Raw genomic sequence first — 19,925 nt, forward strand, 5'->3', positions numbered from 1 at the left:
GACCAGTTTCTCCATGCTCCTCCCCATCTCGGCCCCGCCCCTCCCCCCTTTTGGAACAGACCCCGCCCCAGACCAGCCGAACTTCACCTTCGGGCCAGCATCTACTCTCCGAGCCCCCTCCCGGGTCCCACCCACCCCTCTCTCTTCGCCTTTGTCCCGCCCCTTCCCAGCCTGGGCCCCGCCACCTAGACCACGCCCCACCCCTTCTCACAGACTCCGCCCTCACCCAGGCCCCGCCCCTCGACCCTGTGTTGAATTGGCCTATGCCTTCACCGCCCCAGCCCTTCCGCAGACCCCACCTCTCTCCGCCCAAGACCCACCCCCTCATTAGACTGGGCCCCACCCCTCGCCCAGGGCCGAGCTCCTTGCAGAGCAGGCCCGGTGCCGCCCGCCCCCGTCCCCCCACCCCCGCGTTTCTGTCTCCCGGGCCGGCGCGCGCGGCTCCCGTCACTTGAACGCGCGGCGGCGGCGGCGGGAAGATGGCGGAGTCCGGTGGCGGTGGTGGCGCTGGTGGCGGCGGCTTCGGAGCGGGCCCGGGCCCCGAGCGCCCCAGCAGGTGAGACCCGCCCGCAAGGTGGGCCGGTACCTGCCCCGGGGCCAGGGTAACGTGTGGGGAGTCCGGGGGATCCTGAGGGGCTGAGGAGCCTCCTGGGCTGGTTCGAGGGTCTTTGCGGGGGACTACGGGCTTTAGGGGGTCAGGGAGTACTGAGGGGGACCGAGGGCTGCTGAGGGGCAGGTGAGGGCAGGCTGGGGGCCGCAGGACCTCAATGCATCTGCATGTGGCCCTAGGGGTCTGCGGGGGCATTGACGGGCATGGGAGTCTGAAGGAAAATTCATGGACTCCAGGCTGTGATGGGGTCATGGGGGAACCGGGCATGCCAAGGGGTCTGGCAGGCAGAGAGGGCCTCAGCAGAGGACCATGGGCAGTCCTGGGGACCCTAAGGAGTGGACTGAGGGGAGCTTGAGGGACTGAGGTCCAAGGCTTACTGGAGGGTGTTGTAGGACCCTGAGGTGTCTAAATGTGGTCCTGGGGGCATACTGTGGGGTCCTGGCAGGGATGAGGACTGTGGAAGGCTGGAGGTGGTGGCTCAAATGAACCTGAGGGCCCGAAAGAGGCCTAAAGGGTTTGGAACCTGAGAGGGGAGGCTGAGGTTGCCTCCCCAGGTCCTAGTGAGTTCTGATGGGCAAGGAGGGGTCTGGAGTTCCCTGGAGTCCTAAGGGCCTGGGGTGCGTCTTGGGGAGCTTTTGGTCTAAAGAAAACACAAGGAGCATCCATCTTGGGTGCTCTTTCCTCCCATCCCTGCGGGGTTCAAATCCTCCCGCAGGCGAAAGGACTTGAAGCAAGGTCTTCCCCACAGACCAAGGGGGCAGAATTCACCCTCTTTGGTCACAGGGAGGCCTCCCCTTTCCTTTGGCCAAGTCCCGAGACTGGTTGCCTGAATCCCAGAACTGGTGTAAAAATGGAAGGTGTTTGTGTGCATTGTTTTGGATTCTCAGAGGGGGGAAACACGTGCTTTAAGTAGCACAACCTCCCTCTTCCCATTGCACAAGGCCAGTGTGGCCCGGATCCTCCCATCCTGGCCCCCTAGGAAACCCTACCACCCTTGGCTGGCCGAGGAGGAAATCTGGGCTCTTCTTGATGGTGAGCTTATGGAAGCGAATAATTTCAGTGTGATAAGTGCTGAAGTTGTTCACTACTTGTGAGCTGTGGAGGCAGTCCTCATTGGGGAGACTTGGGCTGGTGCTGACCCGAAAGACTTGATGGGTCGGCGCATGAATTGGGCTTTAGAGGCCTGCAGTGGGGAGCGAGGAGAGCTCAGAAGATTTGTAAGACACTCAGGGGGTAGAGTTGGCAGGGCTTGTTGACCAGGCATGAGGCGGCATGTAAGAAACGCATAAAAAGGGGCAGCTAATTCTGGGCCCCTGCCTTGGGCCCAGGGAGGGGATAACCTGGGGGGCAAGAGCAACGTATAACTAATTGCATACCGATCTCACGGTCCGTGAGTTCAAGCCCCGCGTCAGGCTCTGGGCTGATGGCTCAGAGCCTGGAGCCTGTTTCCGATTCTGTGTCTCCCTCTCTCTCTGCCCCTCCCCCGTTCATGCTCTGTCTCTCTCTGTCCCAAAAATAAATAAACGTTGAAAAAAAAAATTAATTGCATACCACATAATTCACTCATTTTAGCTGAGCAGTTGATTGAGTTTTAGTAAGTTCACAGAGTTGTGCATGCTTTAATACAATCCGGTTTTTAGAAGGCCTCCATCACCCCCAAGAATTCCCTCAAGCTTGTTGCGGTCAACCAAACTGCCAACCCCCTGCCCCAAACCCACCCTGATTTGCTTTTGCTCTCTGGTTTTGCCCTTTTAGAAATTTTCTATGAATGGAATTCTACAATATGTGGCTTCTTACGTCTGGCTTCTTTTCCTTAACTGAATGTTTTTGGAAGTTCATCTGTGTTGTCACAGGTATCAGCAGGTTGTTCTTTTTCATTGCTGCAGAGTATTCCATTATATGGATGAACAGATTTGCTTACTCATTTACTGGTTAATGGACGTTTGGGTTTCCGTTTTGACAATTACAAATAAAGTCCCTGTGAACATCCAGGAATGCATCTTTGCAGGGACGTAGACTTTCATCCCCCGGGGTAAATACCTAGGAGTGGAATGACTGCATCCAATGGTAGGTGTAGGTTTACACTTGATGTGGCCTGTCTTTGATTTTAGCCACTTTCAGTATATGCTGGTATCTTATTTTGTTTTCATTTATTTATTTTTAAATGTTTTATTATTTTTAAGAGAGAGTGTGCATGCTCGTGAGTGGGGGAGGGGCAGAGACAGAGGGAGACAGAATCCCAAGCAGGCTCTGTGCTGACAGCGGAGAGCCTGATGTGGGGCTCAGACTCACACACTGTGAGATCATGACCTGAGCCGAAGTCAGATGCTTAGCCAACTGAGCCACCCAGGCACCCCCTGATTTTGGTTTTAATTTACATCTCCCTAATAAATAATCATGTTGGACACTTTTTCATGGTCTCATTGGCTATTCATATCTTTGGTAAGATGTCTTTTCAGATTTTTTTGCCCGTTTTCTATTTGGGTTCTCTTCTTATTGTAGATTTTTAAGAATTCTCTATGTATTCTGGATACAAGTCCTTTATTAGATATATGATTTGCAAACATTTTCTCCCTCTCTGTGATTCATCCTTTCCTTTCCTTTCCTTTCCTTTCCTTTCCTTCCTCTCTCTCTTTTTTAAAGTTTTTTAATCTATTGATTTTGAGAGAGAGAATGTGTACGCATGCACAAGTAGGGGAAGGGCAGAGAGAATGAGAGAGAATCCCAAGCAGGCTCCATGCTGTCAGTGCAGGGCCCAATTTGGGGCTCGATCCCATGAACTGTGAGATCATGACCTGAGCTGAAACCAAGAGTTGGACACTTAGCTGACTGAGCCACCCAGGACCCCCGCTTTCTTTCTTTTTCTTAATGATATTTTTCACGGGGCAAAATTTTGTCATTTAAAGAAAATGTTTTTTTTTTTTTTAATTTTTTTTTCAATGTTTTTATTTATTTTTGGGACAGAGAGAGACAGAGCATGAACAGGGGAGGGGCAGAGAGAGAGGGAGACACAGAATCGGAAACAGGCTCCAGGCTCTGAGCCATCCGCCCAGAGCCCGACGCGGGGCTCGAACTCACAGACCGCGAGATTGTGACCTGGCTGAAGTTGGATGCTTAACCGACTGCGCCACCCAGGCGCCCCTGAAAATGTTTATTTTTTGAGAGAGAGAGAGAGAGAGAGCGTGTATGTGCGCATGCCCGTGTGAGCATGGGAGGGGCAGAGAGAGAGGGAGACAGAGAATCCCAAACAGGCTCTGTCTCACGAACTGTGAAATCATGACCTGAGCTGAAGTCAAGAGTTGGATGCTTAACTGACTGAGCCACCCAAGCATCCTGGAAATTTTGCCATTTTGATGAAGTCTGGTTTATCAGTTTTCTTCTCTTATAGATCACACTTTTAGTGTTATATCTAAGAAATCTTTAAAAAAATTTTTTTAATGTTTATTCCTTTTTGAGAGACAGAGACAGAGCATGAGTGGGGAAGGGACAGAGAGAGAGGGAGACACAGAATCTGAAGCAGGCTCCAGGCTCCGAGCTGTCAGCACAGAGCCCGACGCGGGGCTCGAACTCACGGACCTCGAGATCATGATCTGAGCTGAAGTCGGACGCTCAACCGACTGAGCCATCCAGGCGCCCCAGAAATCTTTTTTTTTTTTTAAGTTTATTTATTTATTTTGAGAGAGAGAGAGAGAGAGAGAGGGAGAGAGAGCAAGCAGGGGAGGGGCAGAGAGAGAGAGAGACAGAGAGAGACAATCCTGAACAGGCTTTGCACTGTCAGTGCAGAACCTGATGTGGGGCTTAAACCCACAAATGGTGAGATCATGACCTGAGCCCAAGTCGAACGCTTAACCTACTGAACCACACAGGCGCCCCTAAGAAATCTTTTCTAAATGGAGGCACTTTTCAAAAAGACATCCCCCCCACCTCTGAGATGCCCATTTGCCCCCTTCCATCCATCCCAGTGAAAAATTACCGCTGTCTAGAGTAACTGATAGGGAAGGTGCTCTTATCCCTGTGGTGCTGGTATGGGGAGAAGGGGCCAGAATCCCTAATATGGTGAGAAGGAACGTGTAGAAAGAGGATCAGGTTTTGAGGGAGATTGTGGCACACAGTGTTTTGCCAAGGCTCCCTTGAGGTTAGAGGCCTTTGTAGCATTGTTCATTTATTCATTCCTTCATTTATTCCAAATGGGCCGGTGAGGACCAGTGTATGACATGCCCATGCCTCATCTTGTCCATACTTCCACACTCCAAGGTCATGGCCTCTCAGAGCCATCTGCCTGACCACCTGAGCTCAGTTAGCCCCGAGAACACTTTTTCTGGGCACTTTGTATTATGTGGTAAAGTTTAAATAGCATAAAACTCACTTCCTTAAAGCGAACAATTCAATGGCATTTAGTACCTTCGCGATGTTGAGGAACTGTCACATCCGCCTAGTTCCAGAACATTTCCATCACTTCAAAAGAAACTTCTGTACCTATTGACAGTCACCCCCCGTTTCCCCCACCCCAGCCCCCCACAACTATTCATCCAATTTCTGTCTCTATAAATTTCCCTGTTTTGTAAACGGAGTCCTACAACACGTGACCTTTTGTGTCTAGCTTCTTTCACTTTGCACGTTTTCCAGGTTCATCTACATTGGAGTGTGTATGAGCATTCCATTCCTTTTTATGACTGTATAATATTTCACCATGTGGAAATAGCCCATTTTGTTTCTCCATTCACCAATGGGTAGACATTTAGGTTGGTTCCACCTTTTGGCTACTTTGGATACTGCCGCTGTGGACATGCACGTTCAAGTTTTTGTCGGAACACTTGTGTTCAGTTCTTTGGGGCATATACCAAGAGTGAGGTCGCTGGGTCTCATGGCTGTGGTGTGTCCTCGATCACGCTGTCACCACCTGCCACTACTTGGTATGTTTGTTAGTGGGCACGCCTTGAGGCTGGAGAACATGTCTGCCTTATGCTGTCTTGTATGCCTGGAGCAAGGCTGCACAGAGGAAGTAAGTGTTCGAGAAATATGGCCGGGAGCGGGGAGGGAGAGAGGAAGGGATGGATTGGAAAGGGGTGTGGCAAGAGCTCTCTAGAGTCTCTTGCAGTCTGGCGGGAAGGAAGTCCCCTCTGCGGGATTGGGTCAGTCCTTCGCCTTTTCAGGGAGACTCGCGGGGTTGCTGAGGCTGGGGGAGGCTGGCCTTGTCTGTGAGGTGGTTTTCCAGTCTGCCAGGAGGCGCCTGCATCTGCCTTTTTGTCCCATGAAGGGTTTTGTCATTTGGCCAGGGGTGGGGGTGGTTCCTGTCTTCCCCTTGGCCTTTCCAACGGTCCCACAACTCAAGAAACTGTCCTCAGGAGGGACTAAGCTCCCCCACCCCCCACCGCCCCCAGCATTATATAACTTGTTTGTTCCAACTTCACTTTTCTGCAACCAAGGGGGGAAAAAAAGAAAGAGAAAAGCTTATTCTCCTTCCTTCCCATCTCGAGGGATCAACAAAAAACTCGTTGCCTAGTAGAGATGGTCGTTAATAACCAAGCTGAACCTCCGGGATGGATGGAGCGTGGCTGTCTCAGCCGAGGGCTTGCAGACGGGAGGTGGGGTCCTAGCTGCAGACTCACTCGCACAAAAGACACTTGTTCTCTAGTGGGCCCCCTCCCAGCTCCACCTCAGGCCTTCCACGAAGGTCTGGGTTTCGGGAGGGAGAGGAGGTTTGTGGCCACTCGGGGTGTTGTGAGGGGGTGGAGGAATTCTCCTGGGAGCTGCACTTCCCCGGCTAAAATTCCATGACTGTGAGGTACCGGGCCGGTTGACTTCTGGAGGGACCTTCTTGCTACGGAGGCTCTTCAGATGTTGGGGCATTGGCATCCTCAGTCCTCGGCCCATCTTCCCTAACAGCGTCTGGATGGGGCCCCGTCTCGCTGACTCACGCGGCTCCCGGGGGCTGAGTCGAGGGTATCCGGTAAGGGACGTGCCGGCCACAGGTGTTTTCATGGGAAGTTATGGCCCAGACACAGCGTGAGCGGGTTTGGCAGTTCAGCGAGGCATCTGCTTCTGGCTTGGTGACCTTTGCTTGTTTAAACGTTCTTAACAAGCCCTCTCTGCCTGTGCCCTAGATTGTCCCCACTCAGCCCCGAGGCCCTAGAAGAGTCCAGCCCCCCAACCGTTGTGTGAAAGACTGGGGGACCTTTTGGCCTTTTGAGAAGGTTCTTGTTCCTTTGGCTTTGTCCTCTTTTCAGCCAGGAGGGAGAGAGGGAGTGTTGACTCTTCAGAGATGGGGCCTCAGCTCCTCCTCTTGAGAATTCTGGGAGATCTGGTGGTATCGGGGGCCTCATCAGAGCCACCTGTGTCTGTGGTCCCTCCGTCTGGCAAGCAGGGCGGCCCCAGGTACTCACCGTGCACCTTGGGCGTGTCTGCAACCCTTCGTGCCTTAAATTGCTCATCTGGGAAGGCCGACTGGGAAGGGCATCTGGGACGAAGTGACCTATGTGAGGGTGCACCTGGATGTGGCGTGTGCATCGAAATGTTAATGTAGAGGTGGCGATGTCACCCTGCAGTCCTGATGCTGCCAACATTCTGGCCGCTGCAGCCGCAGGGGGCACGAGGGGATTGTGGGGTTTGGGCAAGTCTCGCCTACGCGTCAGTGTGGCAGGTGGGAAAAGAGAAAGCTGGTGTGTTAGCCCATTCTGGTTGCTGAATGTCATAGACTGGGTGGCTTGCAAATAATGCACGCATTTCTGAAAGTTCTGGAGGCTAGGAATTCCTAGATCAAGGCACCAGCAGGTTTGGTGTCTGGTGAAACCACTTCCTGGCTCACAGATGGCTGTTTTCTTACTGTGTCCTCTCATGATGGAAGAAGCAAGGGGGCTCTTTGGGACCCCTTTTTCTTTTTCTTTTTCTTTTTTTTTTTTTTAATTTTTTTTTAACATTTATTTATTTTTGAGACAGAGAGAGACACAGCATGAACGGGGGAGGGGCAGAGAGAGAGGGAGACAAAGAATCGGAAGCAGGCTCCAGGCTCTGAGCCATCACCCCAGAGCCCGATGCGGGGCTTGAACTCGCGGACTGCGAGATCGTGACCTGAGCTGAAGTCGGACGCTTAACCGACTGAGCCACCCAGGCGCCCCTCTTTTTCTTTTTTTTAAGATTTTCATTACTTTTTTTAAAAATTTTTTTTTTCAACGTTTATTTATTTTTGGGACAGAGAGAGACAGAGCATGAACGGGGGAGGGTCAGAGAGAGAGGGAGACACAGAATCAGAAACAGGCTCCAGGCTCTGAGCCATCAGCCCAGAGCCCGACGCGGGGCTCGATCTCACGGACCGTGAGATCGTGACCTGGCTGAAGTCGGACGCTTAACCGACTGCGCCACCCAGGCGCCCCAGATTTTCATTACTTTTAAGTAATCTCTACACCCGACGTGGGGCTCGAACTTACAACCCCGAGATCAAGAGCCACATGCTCTACCGACGGAGCCATCCAGGCACCCTTGGGTTCCCTTTTATAAGGGCACTGATCCCATTCGTGGCCCCACCCTCATGACCCAATCACCTCCCAAAGCACCCCCCTCGGCCATCTGAATACCATCACATCACGGGTAAGGCTTTAACATGTGAACTTTAGGGGGACACAAACATGCAGTTGTCCTGAGCAGTTGGGAGGATGGTGGCACTCTTACTTGGTGGCCGTGAGAGGGTCGGTGGCAGGGGCAGTAGGAGAATGGAACACATCAAGTCCAAGCTGCTTCTGCATCATGGAGAGGGCAGGCGCTTCCAGGCGAGCCTCGCACCCGGCAACAGAGGGCAGAGGACAGCTCTGTGGGTCTCTACAGAGTATTGGGGAGGGGGCAGTGGAGTCTGAGGCAAGCTGGAGGGAGCGCTGGGCTGGAGGTGCTAGAGGGCCGGGTCCGAGAAGCTCAGCTCCTCCTCAGGCAGCGAGGTGCCCCCTTCCTCACCGCCCCCTTCCTCACCGCCTCGCCAGCAGGGTCCCGCAAGCTCACGATGTGAAATTGCTCTGAAAACCACGCGCTTCACCCCGAGTTGTGGAGCATTTGTCTCCCCGCTGGACGGCTTCCACCTGGTAGCTGCGACCCCCCTGGGGGACGGCCTTCTTGTCGTCGGCCATAGGGGTAGAAAGGTTTTATTAGCCTCTGCTATCATAGTGCCATCTCCAGGGAGCCCATGCGGTGTGTCATCCCACTTTTCTCAACGCCGATTACTTTTTATTGCCGATCCACACGGGAGAGCTTAGCGAGACCAGGTCGGAGGTTTGCGCTCGTATCGCCCACCCCAGACACTTTAAAAGCGGGGCTTTCTCTGCATTGCTACCCTTTGGCCTTAGGGCGTGTCACAGACTTGGGGTTGAAGGCCCTGGAGAAGGGGAGGGGAGGAAGGCCCAGATAGAAACGATTCCTCCACATAGGCGGCTTCTGGCATCCCTGGCTCTGGCTCCTTTCTCTTGCGGACGGGACTTGTTTGACGCCTTTCCCTTCCTCTGGTGATTGTCGTATGGTTCCTGTGTGCCTGCTGCTGTGCCTGACGCTAGCCCTGGGCCCCCAGGACAGACAGGCTTTGCCCACGTGGGACATGTCAGCAGGGTTAGCAGGACAGTTGTGTAGTCATTTCTTTGCACTTGCCATAAATGATCCTGAGGTTCCTGCCTTTTCTGGAAGGTTCTGAGAGCCTCGTGGATGTGGCAGAGCTGAGTCTGACGGTTAGTGTCATCAGCTCAGAGGAAGGGGGTCGTGGGAGGTAGACTATTTTCTGGGTACGGGCAAGTGGCACGTGAAGGTTCTGAAGGAGGAGCAGCCTGGCTTTTCAGGAGTCATGAGGGCAGAGAGGAGCTGGAGAGGGTGGGAAGGAGGAGGCCAGGAGACTCAGGGGGTGCAAAATTTGAGTCAGGGGAGCCTGGGTCAGATCTGTGTTTTAGAAGGATCCCTCTTTCGAGAGACAAGGGGGCCTGGACCTAGCTAGGAGCCGTGGAGATGGTGAGGTGGGCATGAGTTTGGGGAAGATTCGAGATTGAACTTGTGCCATGTGCTGTTGGACGGTGGAGGCCAGGCACGGAGTCACTGGCTCTCAGGTTCCCTCCAGAGACCGGGGAGTGAGTACTGGTTGTTGACAGGTGGGCAGGTGAGCTGGCAGGAGGTAGGATGAGGCCCCACTTGCCTGAGGATGTGCTGCCTGTGAGCATCCAGTGGAGATGGGGGGCAGAGGTGGACAGCAGCCCGGAGGGCTTGAGGGCTCGTCTCTGTTCTGGAAAGCCCTTGTGCCCTTGTGCCTCTCCTTGCTCAAGGGCCCCAGGTCTTCCAGCGAGCAGTTGCTGGTCCCAGGAATGTCCCTTCTCCTGAGAAGAGGCTTTGGCCTAGTCTTAGCCACCCAGGGAGGTCTCTCCAGTTTGGATTCTGCACCCCTGCTGGAAGCTTCGCTTTGAGAGCACCCACCCCGCACACGTTCATTTGCTGTCTCCTCCCCTCATCTCTCGGCCCACCATGTTGGTTCCACCTTTGAGCCACGTCCCTGTCTGGCCCCTTCTTCCATCTCTTCCTCATCCCTGCTCTGAGCCGCCGCCGTCGTCGTCGGCTCCTGCCCTCCCAGCGGCTGCTGCCCTGCACTCCAGGGGGTCCTTCCCGAGACAGGCGTCAGACCCTGTGGCTCTGCCTGCCTCCTGCCTGGGGGCTTCCTCACTTTCAGAACAAACTTTACTTCTCCATGGGACCCCCACCCCCACCCCCACCCTACAGTGAGGCCCTGCCCACCCGCTGTGTCCTTGTGCTTCTGCAGCCCTGCTGGTTTCCAACAGCACTCTGCTGCCACCCCTCCTGGGCCTTCCACCTGGCTCTTCTTGGCTGGAGTGTCCCGTCCCTGTGCTTTGCACAGCCCCCGGGTGGCCTTCTTGGGGCCTGGTGGCTCTGTCCACTTGCCCTTCTGCATCCCCCGCCCTGTGATCACTGTACATTCTGTGTGCTTAAAGACCCGTGTCCCCTAGAATGTCTGCTTCCTAAGGGCAGAGCCTCCCTGTGGTGGCTCCGATTTGCTCCAGCAAATACCCCACACCTAGCCTGGGATAGGTCTTCGAGGGGACCTGGCCTGACCTAGAGGCTTCTGGAACAGCCTTCCGCACTCCGCTGGGTGAGGCTCCTCCGTTCCCTCGCTTTATTTAACGGCACGGTCTGGGCAGGGAACCAGAAGCGGGCATGTCGGTCAGTGAATCAGCCCGTTAGAGAGAAGCCAGTGAGCGGTCCCCTTCTGCGTGTGCTTCACTTAGTTAACGGACAGGATCTCAGCGCTGTGTGCGCAGGACGGGAAACGGCCGGCCGCTCTCCCTGTCCAGCTGCCTGCAGTGGGAAGTGGGGGCCCGGGCCGCAGGGTCCCCACTGCCGGCAGCCCCGCCCTCCTCCTGTGGTAGCCGCTCCGCAGCTGTGCAGACGAGCTCTTAACACTTGTTAACCCCGAGTCTCCAGTCTCTTCCTCCTCCCCCGCCCCTTTCCCATTTCTCTCCAGAGAGGACCGCTCAGGATTCGCAGAACTCATCCCCCACGGCTACGAGAGCGCTTCCCTAGCATTCCTCCTCAGCGGAGCGGGTTTTGGGGCACAGCCAGCGTGGTTTCAGACCCCGAGCAGCCGAGGGGCCGATTGCTTCGCGCACACCGCCTCACCGCACACTGAAAATATTGTGATTCGGGAGGAAGTAACCGGCACCTTTGGGGAATCGCAGACCTTTCCTGTGAGGGAAGCAGCTTCCGGAATTGAACAGCTCAGCCTGGAGGAAATCTTGAGGGGTGGACCTTTGGGCTTTTAAAGGCCTCGAGGGGGGTCACCCGAGTTGAGGCCGAAGATGTTTTCTAACGCCACAACTGCAGAATTCCACAGGGGTCAAAGACGGATCGGCCGGGAGCCGGAGCGGGCTGGGCTGCATATCCGGAGAGCTCTCCTCTCAACGGGATGTTAGAATTTGAAGCAGCCTGCTGAAGGAAGCAGAGCAGAGAGACGTGATCACCAGAATCTTCCGAGACCGGAGCCCAGAGTAGGGCACTCTCCCAAGGCGGGGTTTAGGGGGTGGCACTGTGTCCCTTGAGCCTCAGGCTCAAGGGACACAGTGAGCCCCATGGGACGGGGGGTACGGGAGCCCCACTGAGGATCCCCGAGGCAGCCTCCACATGGACAACTTACAGGACTGTGTTTAAAAGTGGTAGCCTTGGTGAAGTCTGGTGGGTCCCTGGAGGGCATCTCTCGCTCTCTTTTCTCCCCTTCTCTGTCCTGCAAGGGGGTAAGGCGGGGCAGTTGGGAGCACACAAATGTTTATGCTCCACGTGAGTCACTTGCAGCAGCAATGGGTGGTGTTTTTCTTGCCGAGGCTGATGGCCTCGCATCGCCCTGCAGCTCCAGCCTTAGGCTTGCCGCCAGCATCTTAGCATTTAGAGTTGCTGAACTTTCGCAGTGGGGGCCACGGGTGGCTTGCTGACCTTTCGTGGAGAGCCAGCTGTCTTGTCACAGGCAGACAGGACTCAGGCTGAGTATGGCCACTACCCACTTGCTGCCAATTGCCCAGGTTGGACTTCCTCAACGCCCCAGGCTCCTCCCATCCCCCCCCCCCCCCCCCCGGGGTGGGAAGATTAAATGCAGGGTAGGGAGAGGCAGCAGCTGGAGAAGTGTTAATTCCATGGTGGTTTTCTTAGAGGCTCATCTGCAATGTGGTGGACAGGAGCCCTGGATCAGAGATTTCTGACGTCGAAAGCCCCCTTTGGTTATGAAGTCTAGAAACTCAACTCTCTGCCTTCAATTAGAAAATGAAAGTTCAGGGGCGCCTGGGTGGCTCAGCCAGTTGAGCGTCTAACCCTTGATTTCGGCTCAGGTCATGATCCTGGGGTTGTGGGATCGTGTGCTGCATCGGGCTCCGTGCTGAGCATGGGGCCTGCTTAGGATTCTCTGTCTCTCTCTGTTTCTCTCTCTCCTCCCTTCCCCTCTGCCCCTCTACCCTGCTTGCATGTGCTCTCTCTCTTTCTCTAAAAGAAAAAAAAATTAAATAGATAATAAAGTGTTCCATTAAAAAAAAGAAAAGTTCATTGTTCACATAAAAAAAACGTTCAGAGAGAGTTCTAGTTTTAGGTACACTGAGATTCAGGGCTCAGACGATTCCCTTGGAATCTGTGACTCCTTTCTCTCAGCCCTGCCTTCCCTCCTCCTCCCCACCATCCTAGCAATCACAGGGGGAAGGCAAATCTCCATTCTGGTGGCTCCAGCAAAAGTCCCAGGGAGGATTCTGATTGGATCACATGGGTCACACCCCCATCCTGGGACCAATCAGTGTAGGCAGGGATCTGGGAGGCTCTAATTGGTCATCAGTCTCCCTTTTCAGCCCAGGGATAGGGTCTCCTGATTCCTACCACGGGGGAATAGGAGGCTCCCTGAGGAAAACAGGAAACCCTTATCTGAAGAGGGGAGGGATGTTGGCACCCCCTAAAATGGAGGTGTTCATGACAGGCTCCTTCTGCTGCCTAAATTTGTGCTGCTGTTGGAAGGACTAGGCTGAGCTATCTCCATGTCTGCATCTGCCTGTGTCTGGCCTAGCACCACTGGTCATGTGCATGTGCCATTTGGCAGAACTGTCCCTTTTAGGGCCTTAACACCTGCCCTGCCAGGGGAGGTGGTTGGGCTGGCACTGAGATGCCGGAGTTTGGCAGTGCTAGAATCTCACTGGGCTTTTGAGTGGTGCTTTGGGGCCATGTAGCCATGGACCTACTTGCCTGATCTGCAGAGGTTTTGCTTATTTAAGTGGCTCCATCGTCAAGCCCAGTGTGCTGGGGGGTAATATGCGGGGGGGATGGGCTCTGACTGGGATCAGCCTTGTGTCAGTGGGTGGGAACGAAATAGGCATAGCCTCAACCTGAGACTTGTCCACGAGTCTGCCCCTGCTGCCCCTCACCTGGAGGCCCTGGCTGGGCTTTGAGGCGAAAGGGAGGCTGTGGAGAACCCCGGCTGGGGCGCGAGGGCAAACATGGCCATGGGGAGACCTTCTACTTTCAGAAGGCGGGAGGGTAATGTGCCAGAGTGCATGGAAGAGTTGGTGGACTTGGAAGTGGGACATAAGGAGGAGGGTTGGGGGGAGGCAGGAGGAGTCAGCCCTTCAACATAGTGAACAGTATGAGCGAAGTGTGGAGGCCAGACATTCCAGAAAACGTCCTGTTGAGGGCTTCCTGATTGAGCCCAATCAAAGGATAACATACTCAGTCCCAGAACTAGGACCAGGAGGTTGAATGAATGGGATGAAGAGGGCAGACATATGCAGTAGCTATCTGCAGCAAGCAAAGATACGAGTCGGGCTCCAGCCAATGCTGCCACCTGGCAGCCATCCACCTGCCACCTCACCAATCCATCTACCTACCTATCCACCCACTTATCCGTCCATCCGTCCATCCGTCCATCCATCCATCCACTCATCCACCCACTCAGGCATCCAGCCATCTAACCAATGAGCATGACTGAGCTCTGAGCACGTGCTGGGCACAGTGCCAGGTACTGGAACACAGCAGGAGACAGAACCCATCCTGCCCTGCCCTGGTGAGGTTCCTGTTTCGGCCTCAGGGAGATAGGCTGGGAACAGATGGGTGGTGTGCCCGATGGAGCAATAATCAGGGGGCAAATAGAGCTGGGTTGGGGGTCAGAGAAGCCTCAGGGCCTGGATGGGGCTCTCCCACTCTCCCAGTGACCTGGCAGGATGGGATTACATCCCTTGTAGTGGCTGGAGGATTAGTGGGATAGTCTACACCCTGGCCCTGGCCAACACTGAGGAGCCACATCTGGATCTTCCCGCTATCCAGCTCTATGTTCATTCATGGTTCAGTGTCCTTAGGGAGTGGTTTCAGCTCTCCCAGCCTTGGTCTCCCCATCTGTATCATGGAGCTGATACGGGGCAACCCACCTGGGGCTATGGAGCTGCTGACACCAGGCCTCTTGTGTGCTCTGTGGCCTTGGTTGGGTGCCTGAACCTCTCTGTGCTTCGGTGTTCCCATCTGTAAGATAATGGTATCCTCCTTTCCAAACTGCCTACCGAGAGGTGAGCTGGGAGCCAGGTTTGTACCTACTCCAGCCCAGTATGGAGTGGGTGCTCACTCACCAGGACAGGGAGGGGTGGAGGTACTGTGAAGGCAGAGAGCTTGCTGCTGGTGAGGGAAGTAGGGTCTGGGCGTCCCCTTTTCTTTTTTCTAGGCTTGAGAAGGGCCAGAATTGGGCAGGTATGGGATCAGAGGGGTGCTGCCCACAGGGTCCTCTGGCCGATCAGCAGTGGCCAGGTCCCCATGTGTTCTGGGCTCACTCAGAGATTGGGATATGGCCCAGGGTCCAGGCAGGAGGTCACAGCCCAGCTTGAGGGGCACTGGGCTGACAGCGGCCCATGAAGAATGAGGCTGTGGAGGGCCAATGGGGGGCTTAGGCAGGAGAAAGATGGGGATTGATGTTGTTGCCTTACCCCGGTGGGAGGGTGGGCAGTGTCTGCAGAGTTGTCATCAAAGACCCAGTAAATATTTGGGGAGGCAGGGGTTCATGTGGTTTGTCCCTGTCCTAGAAGGGCAGGATGGCCAAGCTGTCAGGGCCCGCCTTGAGTAGAACCAGCACTTGAGCGTGGCCACCCCTTGCCGGGCTCTGTGCACTTGGAATCGCGGGGGGCTTCCATGTGGGCTTGCGGGGCTCTGATTGGCAGGCTTGTGCTGTGTGGGGGCAGAACCTAGCCTCTACGCCAAGTCCTGAGGTGTTTACTTCTCTCCCCATGCCGGGCCCTTGGGAGGTTCAGGATGGTTCTTTCAAGGTGGATGTGGGAACCTCTGCCCGCTTGCCTCGATGACCTCCTCCCCACCTCAGCCTCCCTGGCTGTCACGTGGGGGCTCGCAGAAGTTGCCAGCCCCAGGGGCCTGCAGCCTGCATGGTCACTTCCTGCCGGGAGCTCCCTGACAACCCCTCTGTTCTGTCACCCTGTTACTGCCTGACGAACCCTGACGGACGGGAGGTAAGGATATACACATAGGGAGATGGCTGTGATGGTGATGCCATGAAGAAGGTGAAGTAGGCTGGTGTGGCCTGGGGCTCCTCTGCAGGGCTCAGGGAGGGCATCTCTACAGGCAACATGCTTCTAGGATGGGCTCACAGTGGGCCTTAGTCATGCCCACGCCTCTGGTTCTTGGAGGCAGGTTGGGTAGGCGGCAGCGGGTGAGACCCCATTGGCCTGGTGCACCTGCCCTCCCGGGATACACAGATTTACTCACAGGATGCACAGATAGTAGGCCTTGGCTCTGGGCATCGTGTTTTAAATAACTGAGGCAGACATGGGAGAAAAACCAGCATGATGACTAGGAGTGAGAAATAAACAACCACTGGTGGCATGGAGAGGGCCCAGGCTTGGTGGGGGAACGTGGGGTCCGGGGGCCCTGGCTGGATTTCTTCTCTGCCTCTCCAGGTCTCTGTCTCCTTCCCTGGCTGGCTGTCCTCCTCTGTCTGGGTCTCTGTTCCCTCTCCCTCTGAGTCTTTGTCCCTTCTGGGTCTCTGTTAGTGGTTTGGTGACCTGGCCTGCTGGGATGCTGCAGTGAAGGACCTGCATCTACCCCTGGGCTCCACGCTTGTCCACCCAGAAGCTCTGGTCTTTTGTCTGCTCCCCTGGGAGCCCAGGGGTCAAGCCTCATGAGACAATTGCAGGCAGCTCCTTTGGAGCTTATCAGGAAGGGTAGCCCCAGGAATGGGCCTGTTGCCGCCTGAGGGGTGAGGAGGGCGGGCTGGCCTCTGGCGAGCAGTCCCAGGAGAAATCTCACTGACGTGAGCATGGAGGCTGCTGGCCAGCCTCAGCATTTGAGGGCCCGTGCAAGGTGCCAAAACATGGTGACTCTATCCTTTGGGCTGGGAGCACAGTACCCGGAGCTGTGAAATATTGTGGGAACCATGGCAACAGTAGCTGGGGGCGTCTGCCTTTGTGGGGCATGTGGGACTCTGGCTTAGATGCACTTTTTACCCACGGAGCTGCATGTCCAGGAGCCAGTGCTGTGGCCTTGGCAGTCAGCAGGCTGCGGTATAGCAAGAAGCTGGAGTCACCTGCGACTACATTTGTGCACAGGGCTGTGCTGGGCCTCAGTTTCCCTGTCTTTTTTTTTTTTTTTAATTTTTTTTTTCAACGTTTATTTATTTTTGGGACAGAGAGAGACAGAGCATGAACAGGGGAGGGGCAGAGAGAGAGAGGGAGACACAGAATCGGAAACAGGCTCCGGGCTCTGAGCCATCAGCCCAGAGCCCGACGCGGGGCTCGAGCTCATGGACCGCGAGATCGTGACCTGGCTGAAGTCGGACGCTTAACCGACTGAGCCACCCAGGCGCCCCTCAGTTTCCCTGTCTTGAAGGGAGATTCATGAGGTTGCATGTGAAGAACCCGGCCCGGCATGTGCTCAGTCAGTGGGCCTGCCTTGCAAAGAGTCAGAGGTGGACGGGAGAGAGAAGGCAGAGAAGTTTCCAGTATGGCTGGAGGACAGGGGGTAGGGGAGGGTGTTGTGTGAAATAGGGCAGAGAGGTGGACCAGCTGGCCGCCAGAGCTTCTCCAACACCCCCCCCCCCGCCCCGCCCTGGGTTCTGTCTCCCTCTCTGGGTCTCTATTCCGCCCCACCCCCCACAAGTCTCCTTCTCCCCTTCATTCTGGGTCTTTGTCCCCCTCTCTGAGTCTCTGTCCCCCTCTCTCCTGTGAAATGCAGCATCTTCCCTGCTGACGCACCCGGGACCCTCGGGCGGAGTGGCCTGCAGCTCCCTGGTACGTCGACGGCCGGGGTGTGAGCCAACCAGCTGTGCTGTGCTGCTGTGCTCTATCGAGCCACATGGACAATAAAACCGAAATTGGCTTTGAAAGTGGAAGTGCTCTCCGTTTTGAGGGGAAGTGAGGGAATTTGCATGTCAGAACAGTATGTTAAAGGGGCAATACCGTCAGACTCTGTTCTGGCCCGAGCTTTGGGCTCCATGTGGGGGTGGGAAAGGATTTTACAAAACCCCAAAGAAATGTTTCCATGAAATTCTTTCTTGTTCTTGCCTTTCCTTTCCTTTTTTTTTTTTTTTTTTTTTTGACATTCCAATGAAAAGAAATGTTCTGGGGCTTCAGATCTCTCCTGTAGGGTCGGGAAACCAACTATGGGGACCAGGGCCAGCAGCCAGATGAGGGCAGGAGTTGGGGAGCACCCACCCCACCAGGTGTCACTTCCAGGGCAGCCCCCACGTCCACTGTGGGGCCCTGTCAGTGGGGCGTGGGGACGGCAGTTGGTGTGGTCCTGCACCTCTTGTGGCCTTCCCCACTTGGCCATCTTGTCTTGGGTTGGGTCCCCCTAAAACAGACTCTCAAACAAGGATTCCAGCCCATGATGTATTCTGGGGGTGACCCCACGAAGGACTGCTTTGTGTGGGGAAGGAGACCACACGGGGGTGTGTCAGCAAGGAGCTGGAGACGAGGTGGGCAGAGGGCTTGGCTGGCCGTGGACCCCCAGGGGATTGTGGAGATCTTGCCACAGATAGTCCACCTGGGGTCTTCACCCTGCCCGGTCCCACTTTACATTAGCCCTGGTGTAGGGGAGACTCCAAGGGAGGCAGTGGCTGTGTCCCCATGTCCGGTACAGGCCTAGGCCTGGCCAGAGGTGCCCAATGACAGTGCTGGGGGATGGCAGTGTGGGAGTATGGGGTCAGGACAGCCCTGAGCTCAGGCCAGGCCTGAGGGGGGCATGTGTAGCCCCTCAGAGGCCAGATCCAGGCCAAGGGTGCAGCTGGGGCGGCAGTAAGCGGCCTCCAGAGACATCCTGACCCGGCTGCTGACGCATTGGCTCCGATGACTCAGTGCGGGTGACCGTGGCTCGGGTGGCCGTCTGGAGACTCGGACAGGCTCAGGGCCGCCGCCGCCGCCTTCCTGGGGGCCCGTGGCCCCGCCGCGCCGGCCGCCCCCTGTCTGGGCTGGCCTGAGTAATGGGTCCTACCCTTAGTCATCGGTCCCAGGCCTCAGCCCTCCCTCCTCCTCCTGCCCACCTCCGCCCAGCCGAGCCTGTCTGTCCTGGGGACTCCAGCTCTTGCTGGCTTTCTCCCTCCTTCCCCGAACTCCCCAGAGGCTGTGAGGTGTGTGTGGTGGGTGCTGATGGGGGCTTCAGGGACAGCTGTGCCATCTATGAGATGAGAGGGGGAAAACAACCTTGGAGGGTACTGTGAGCCTTGCCAGGGGCATGAGGAGAAGGGCCTGGAGGAGGACGAGGTGTGTGCAGAAAGGGGCCGTTCCCCCCCCCCCCCCCATTCAGCACAGCTCAGGTCTCATACCCTGTTAGCAGCTGTGCGGTGGGCTTGGTCGGGGGCTCTGGGCTAATTCCTGTGTAGGAGCATTTTAATGCTTGAGGTGCACGCGGACTCTGTGCTCAGCTGAGGGCAGCCCTTGGTCAGAAGGTCCAATAATTCTTCATACCCCTTTGGAAGGTGTTTAGCTGGTTTCTCATCTGTGGCCCCCAGAGACGGTATTTGGTGAATATCCTCCTGCGTCCCTCATCTTGCACATGTAAGTATATCTCAGATAAATCCCAGAAGTAGAGTTGCTGGGTCAAGGATGTGAGCCTTTAGAATTTTGCTAGGCCTGTTGAACTGCCTTCCTGGGTGTTGTTTCACTTCACATTCCCACTGGGAACTAATGTGAGTCTTTGCGACCAGACACAATGCTTCTGCTCACATGAAGGGTGAAGCCAGTCCCTTGCTGTGTGCACGTATTTTATCGTGAGCCCTTCTGACTCTTAGGTCTCTCCAGCCAGCTGTGCTTCCTTTCCTATGAACCATCCTTTGTGCATCTTTCTGTGAGGTTGCTGACTTTGTATTGATTTTTTGGTGCTCTTTATATATGAAGAACCATAGTAGATATGTACGGCCAGGAACCGACCAGTTCCAGGATGAACTTGCCCCTGGTGTGAAATCTTTCTTCTGCTGGAAGCATGCATTGGCACGACAATTCTTAGGGCTTAGAGGAAGCACACAAAGTCCTTTTGCCCTACCGCACAATCTCCCAGCAGCTTCTAAGAAAAAAATGAAGCGTAACGGCAAAGGCTGGGGTAAGGGCACACATGTACAAAGTCTGTGAGGCAAGGTGTCCACAGAGTGGCACTGCCATCCCCGGTGCTGCCCCTAGCTGCTGAGTGTGAGTCTGTGTCTCGACATAGTCCCTGTTCACACGTGTGGTGAAGTTGGAGACGCGCCTCTTCTCCACTCCCTGGCCCTGGGAGGGAGGCTCTGAGGGGTCACACCAGCTATCCCTGACCCCTGGGCCACTCTGCTCCACAGAGAGGTAGAGTGCTTGGC

At 55.4% G+C, this 19,925-nt stretch overlaps 1 protein-coding gene across 2 annotated transcripts in view; it reads left to right on the forward strand.

The window, feature by feature from the left end:
- Window positions 1–289: 289 nt before the first annotated feature.
- Window positions 290–19,925, forward strand: part of KLHL26 (kelch like family member 26) — a 29,311-nt gene continuing 9,675 nt past the window's right edge. The window contains exons 1-2 of one of the 2 annotated variants that reach the window (XM_040444974.1): window positions 290–556; window positions 2,366–2,463. In XM_040444974.1, coding sequence (XP_040300908.1) covers window positions 2,432–2,463 — 32 coding nt within the window. In that variant the 5' untranslated portion in view covers window positions 290–556; window positions 2,366–2,431. The remainder of the gene's footprint in view (window positions 557–2,365; window positions 2,464–19,925) is intronic. The other variant, XM_040444973.1, reaches the window with a different exon arrangement.

This window comes from Herpailurus yagouaroundi, unplaced genomic scaffold (genome assembly GCF_014898765.1).
Source record: "Herpailurus yagouaroundi ecotype Mexico unplaced genomic scaffold, PumYag 193, whole genome shotgun sequence".
Taxonomy (NCBI): Eukaryota; Metazoa; Chordata; class Mammalia; order Carnivora; family Felidae; genus Herpailurus; species Herpailurus yagouaroundi.